The sequence below is a fragment of the Elephantulus edwardii genome, unplaced genomic scaffold, assembly GCF_000299155.1.
Source record: "Elephantulus edwardii isolate Elephantulus edwardi_28Jun2011 unplaced genomic scaffold, EleEdw1.0 scaffold00102, whole genome shotgun sequence".
NCBI lineage: Eukaryota > Metazoa > Chordata > Mammalia > Macroscelidea > Macroscelididae > Elephantulus > Elephantulus edwardii.
In genome coordinates, this window is record NW_006399852.1 from 12,084,437 (window position 1) to 12,090,768 (window position 6,332).

At 39.8% G+C, this 6,332-nt stretch overlaps 1 protein-coding gene across 1 annotated transcript in view; it reads left to right on the top strand.

The window, feature by feature from the left end:
• NMBR (neuromedin B receptor) overlaps positions 1-6,332 on the top strand; it is a 20,469-nt gene that overhangs the window by 10,454 nt on the left and 3,683 nt on the right. The window contains exon 2 of the mRNA XM_006891670.1: positions 1,602-1,950. Within this exon, the coding sequence (XP_006891732.1) occupies positions 1,602-1,950 (349 nt within the window). The remainder of the gene's footprint in view (positions 1-1,601; positions 1,951-6,332) is intronic.

Sequence of the window (6,332 nt, forward strand, 5' to 3'; positions counted from 1 at the left end):
CTATCATAATGCTGTCAGTCAGCCTAATGATGAGACTCTTTTGTTTTCTTGATGTTGAACTTCAGTCCATATTGAAGGCTCCAGTCCTTGACTTTCTGCAGCAAGTGTTTCACGCCCTCCTTAGTTTTAACAAGCAAGGTTGTGCCATTTGCATTAACACAGGTTGTTGATGAATCTTCCTCCAATCCTGATGCCATATTCCTCCTCATAGAGCACAACCTCTCGGATAATCTCTTCCACATATAGATTGAAAACTATGGAGTTAGGACACATACCTCATGTTTACCTCTCCTTATTTTAAACCATGAGTGTTTTCTTGCTCTGTTCTGATGGCTGACTCCTGGTCCATGTATAGGTTTCACATAAACAGAATCAAATGTTCTATGATTCTGAATAATATAGTCATTTAAAAAAACAGCTTTGTTTAGGATTTTTTTTTTTGTTACAACAGTACTTTAAAATATCAACTAATATATCAGAAAAATGCACATATTTTATTCTAGAGCTCTGAATTTCTACTGAGTTTGCTTACTTTCCAATGCTGGTCAATGATTACTCCTTATGCTAGATTCCTTTACAGAAAGCTTGTAGAAAATTTCCCATTTTTACAATATGAAATGTGGTTTTTAAACTAGTTTGTACTCAGAATCACTTGAAAATCTTACTAAATATCAGTATCACAAGGTTCCCATCCTAAAGTCTTTACTTCTGTAGGTATGAAGAGAAATCTGCTATGTTTTGTTTGGTTTTTTTTTTTCTGTTCTGTAAGTGATTTTACAGATTTGTCCAAGTTTTCTGTTCCTAGACCAGGCTTTGTTCCTTTCCTCACCTCCATTTCTACTTCAAATAATATCAATGCCCAGAACATGGAGTAAAACATATGAAAGCTTTAAACCTGACAATCAGGGACTCCTCCTTTGCTATACCATGCATCGTACGCTTGTTTAGGGAATGGGATTGATAATATGAATTCTTACCATCTTCCCTTCTAAGAAGTTCTCTGTTCTCCTGAGAAAAATACTCGCTGTCTGTAGTATGTTCAATATTCTTCACCAACACCTTAGTTGAGCTGCACTAGTTCTTCCTCTGTCTTCCTTGTTCATTGTATAGCTTCACATGCCCTTGAAATGGTGTTATTTGGATTAGGGATAATTTAGTGCACAAAGTGACACATTTGCTTTTGAACACTGGATTTTACCTATGTCTGCTATACCTGTGGTTATAATCCCACGTGGGAATAAGGTTTTCTTTTTATGCTAATGTGATAGTGCATGGTAGAGTTTAAGTCACTATCCTTGATATATAAAAGAGCATATTAAGCAAGCAACAATAAGGCAGAGACGAAGGAAGACAGATGATCATTAGGATTGCCAAGGCAGAGAATCTAAACAGAAATAAGACTTTCCCCCCTGCAGGTAGAACACTTATCTCCTGAGCCAGTGCCCTGAATTTAGACTTCTAGCATCTCAAAATGTGGAAAAACAGTTTACTGTTTGTTAACACCATCCAACCATGGTATAACTACATAACATCACTAGATAATGGAGACAGCAAGTAAGAATTTTTTAAAGACAATAATCTGAGATGCATTGTATTCCTAGGTACAGAGCCATCGTGAACCCCATGGACATCCAAACCTCAGGGGCTGTGATGTGGACCTGTGTGAAAGCTGCGGCTATCTGGGTCATCTCGGTGCTGTTGGCAGTGCCAGAAGCCGTGTTCTCTGAAGTGACACCCATTGACAACCTCGAAAACGGCAGCTTCACGGCATGTGTACCCTACCCGCACTCGGACGAGCTACACCCCAAGATTCATTCAGTGCTCATCTTCTTGGTTTACTTCCTTATTCCGCTAGTAATTATTAGTATTTATTACTATCACATTGCAAAGACTTTAATGAAGAGTGTGCATAATCTTCCTGGAGAATACAACGAACACACTAAAAAGCAGGTAAGCATGGGTGTGTGTGTGTGTGTGTGTGTGTGTGTGTGTGTGTGTGTGTCCACGAGTGCTCAGCATGAGAGCTAAGGTCCAGCAATTGCTACTTTTGATATATTTATGTCCTCTGAATACCATGAAAGATTAGAAGAGAGTCAGAGGTTTCCATGGGACCTAAACTGGCCTTCACTAGAGGCAGTGTCAGGGAAATCTGTAGTTTGTGGTAGTATTAAAGCTTTGTAAATACCCACTAGTTTGGCTCCTACCTTTCCTGAGACTTGATGAGGGCAGGAAAACCATCATTTGTAATTTATTATCTATAAATATTTTTCTTTAACTATGAGACTATATGGGCAAAGAATAAAATAAAATGAAAATATCCACATTTTAATTAAATATTGCAAATTTAATTATGAGCATTTCCCCTAATAATACACTAAAGACGGCAAGGAAGAAGGCTGCAGGAGAAGAGGGCACTAAGGCTCTGTATGAGATCTGGAGATCAAATTGTAGGTGAGGTTCCAGAGCCGGGCACTGAGAACAGAGGGCAGCAGACAGGAGTGAGTATGATCAATACATAGACTGGTCTAGAGAAGTATTTACTTGATCCAATTTAACTGTAACTTTATGACTATTATGAAATAATTTAAAAATAAATCTATCATTCACTCCACCCCCCATAAAGGACACAGTACTAAATTCAGATAAAGTCAATGGTGTTAATACCCACACAGAGTGAAATAGTGTCATTCTTTGACATGTTGGTAACTTTACATATTCCAGGAGGAAGTGCTTCTAAAGATTTCTGCAGGTGAAGGGAAATTATGTGTCTTTCTTCAATTTATAGACAAAACTTTGACTCCCAGATCATTAAATATTTCTGAAAGTCCACTGAGGTCAATGTCAAGAAGACAAAGATTCTCACCACTGAGCCAATTGGCAGCATCAGGAAGAGATTGAGATTGCTCACAGCTTCAGTTTGGTTGGCTCCACGGTCAACACCCTCGGCACCAGCAGCCAGGAAATTAGAAGACTTATTGCCATGGGAAAGTGTGCTGTTAGGGACCTCTCCAAAGTCCTGAAGAGCAATGGTGTCTCCTTGGAGACTAAGGTGTGTCTGATACAGGCCATGGTCTTTGCTATCACTTGTTATGCATCAGAGAGTTGGACAATGACTAGGGAAGATACAAGGAGAATTGATGCCTTTGAGCTTTGGTGCTGGAGAAGAGTATTGAGGGTACCATGGACTGCTAGGAAAACAAACAGATTCATCCTGGAAAGGGTCAAAGGGGGCTGCTCCTTGGAGGCAAGGATTCTGAGGCTTCGTCTAACATACTTTGGACATGTTGCAAGGAGGGACAGGTCCTTGGAGAGGGACATCATGCTTGGGAGGGTGGAGGGACAGCATAGGAGGGGAAGGCCCTCTATGAGGTGGATTGATTCAGTGACTGGGGTAATTGGGATGGGTATATCAGAGACAGTGCAATTGGTACAGGACAGAGCAGAGTTTAGGGTGGTTGTACATAGGGTCACTATGAATCGCAAGCGACTCAATGGCACATAACAACAACCACAACCACCACTGAGGTACCTTTGGACACTTTATGAACAGCAGAACAATAAGAAGGTGGAAGATTATCTCCTTTGATTAGAGTCCATTTATGATCTCTGCTTTAATAAAACCAACAAATCAATAAAGTGATTGTTAAACTAATATATGCTGTTGTTGTTGTTATATGTTGTTGAATCACCTGTGACTCATAGCAACCCAGTGAACAGTAGCTCTGAAGCCTGCCCTGTCCTGAGCCAGTCTCACTGACTCTGTGACACCTACCCCCATTGCCCTAGTTACTATATCAATCCATCTCATCCAGAGTCTTGCTCTCCTGAACCATCCCTCCAACCTCCAAGCATGATGTCCTTCTCCAAGGATCAGACACTACTGGCCAGATGCTCAAAGTATGGGAGATAGAGTTTCAAAATCCTAGCCTTCAAAAAGATACTTGATTTACCCTCTCCAAGACAGACCCATTTATTTTCTTGCAGTACATGGTATGTTCAAGGCTCTTCTCCAACACCATAACTCAAAGGCATCAATTCTTCCTCTGTCATCCTTAGTCATTATCTTGCTCTCTGATGCATAGCAAGTAATTGTGAAGACCATGGCCTGGATCAGGCACACCTTAGTCTCTAGACTGACATAGGTTGCTTCTCAGTGCTCTGAAGAGGTCCCTGGCTGCAGACTTTTCCAATGAAATTTGTCTTTTGATTTCCTGACTGCTGGTGTCAAGAGTGTTAACTGTGGATCTGAACAAACTGTAACTGTTAAAAATCTTAATCTCTTCTCCATCTATCATGATGCTGTCAATTAGCCTAGTGATGAGAATCTTTATCTTCTTGATGTTAAGCTTCAATCCATATTGAAGACTACATTCCTTGACCTTCTGCATCAAGCACTTCAGGTCTTTCTCAGTTTCAGCAAGCAAGATTGTATCATCTGCATAATATAAATTGTTGATGAATCTTCCTCTAATTCTGATGCTTTATTCCTCCTCATAAAGCCCAACCTCCCAAATGATCAGTTCTGTATGTGTGTGGAGATAGATAGATAGATAGATAAATAGATAGACATATTTTTTTTTCTGTACTAACCAATAGGTCAATAGGCTACCATAGCATACACACATACAACCACCTATGCACAGAATTTAGGTATATGCCATTCACAGGAAACAAAAATTCAGGCCTTATATATATATTTAAAAACAAAACAAAAACTCGAACATGTTATTGCCAACTTCAATCTAACTCACGGCAAATCTCTGTGATGCCAGTACACTTTATAATTAACACACAGCTCTTATAGTCACAGTACTTTGATCCAATGTGTATTCCAGGGTGAGTATTTAGGGTTTTGCCTTGATATTTAAGTCAGGTTTCTACCCCCACCAGTCCTAGTAGTCTGCCTATTGATGTGGCTTTCCAAGTACAAATGCAAATGCAATCAATTGTCATTAAGTCAGAATCCAGTTACAGCTCATCCCTCAGTGGCATTCAGAGGCTAGAGACTGTGTGGAAAGAGACTGCCTCTCTTTATTATACAGAGCAGCAGGTGGACTTGAACTGCTTGCCTTTTGGTTGGCAGCACAATTGCAATAAAACACTTTGCCCCACTCTATCTGCTGGAGAAGACACAGCTTAGTATGGAACATTTCATGTTCAGTCGCTGTAATGTTTTGTTTGCCTGGCATGCCACATGGGTGTATTTGGAGTCCTACATCTATTTTCTCCTCTAGAACCATTTCATTTGCATCTTAGTTTACTTCCCCAAGTCCCTAGTCACTATTGCTCTTCAAAACAAAATCTGTTCCAATCCTAGCCCTTTCTAGTCTTAGTGGCATATTTGAGTTGACTTTTGAGTAGTTTTTGAACTCTAGTGGCCTAGCGGCAAGAAGCTGTGCTGCAATCCCGAAATCACTCAGTTCAAGGCCACCAGCTACTCTGTGGGCAAGGGATGGACTATCTCCTCCTGGGTAATTAACAGCCTCTGAAAACTCACCACAGGGTCAGCTATGGGTTGTTTTCAGTTACCCAGTACACAGCACACACAACACATACAACACAATGTGAGTTGTTTTAACTAAGAAAATATTGTGCTTCCTACACCATATTTTTTGAGAAATTATATTTTCACACTTAGGTTGTCACATTTAAATGGCATTTAAACAAATTAGACACATATGAGATAAATCTTGAACTCTCTCACCTCAAATTTATTGATGACAAGTCAGAATCAGCTCAAACTTGCCCTCCCACAGTGGAGGAGCGTGGCTATTTTTCCGAGTCAGTCACCTCTGTTGTTGAACCACAGGAAGTGTGGACTTTGGGTTAGCAGCGCAGCTCTATGGACCACACCACCAGAGCTCTCCACTATGTGTCTGTAAGTGGCTTCTAGACTAAAAGACGGTGTGCAAATTTTGAACTTTCCATTTAGTACATTCCTGAAGACCCTTTTATAAAACAATAAATAAGGAAAAAGTATTTTTAATTTAAAAAGTCATCTAACACAATAATGTTTATAAAATGACAATAATAGTAGATCCCTTTGATTTACACAAGCCTAAAATTTAAATCTCAATTATTACTTTTTTGTTTTGGTGCCGTAAGACATTAAAAAGTTATATCCTAATTCAATAGATAAGCAAGACCCTATGGTGATGAAGGAAGAAGTTCAGGCTGCTTTGAAGGAAATAGCAAAAAATATGGGCCCAGGAATAGATGGTATACCAATTGACGTATTTCAGCTAACAGATGCTGCCCTGGATGTGCTCATTAATTTGTGCCAAGAAATCTGGAGAACAACCACTTGGCCAACTGACTGGAAGAGATCTATA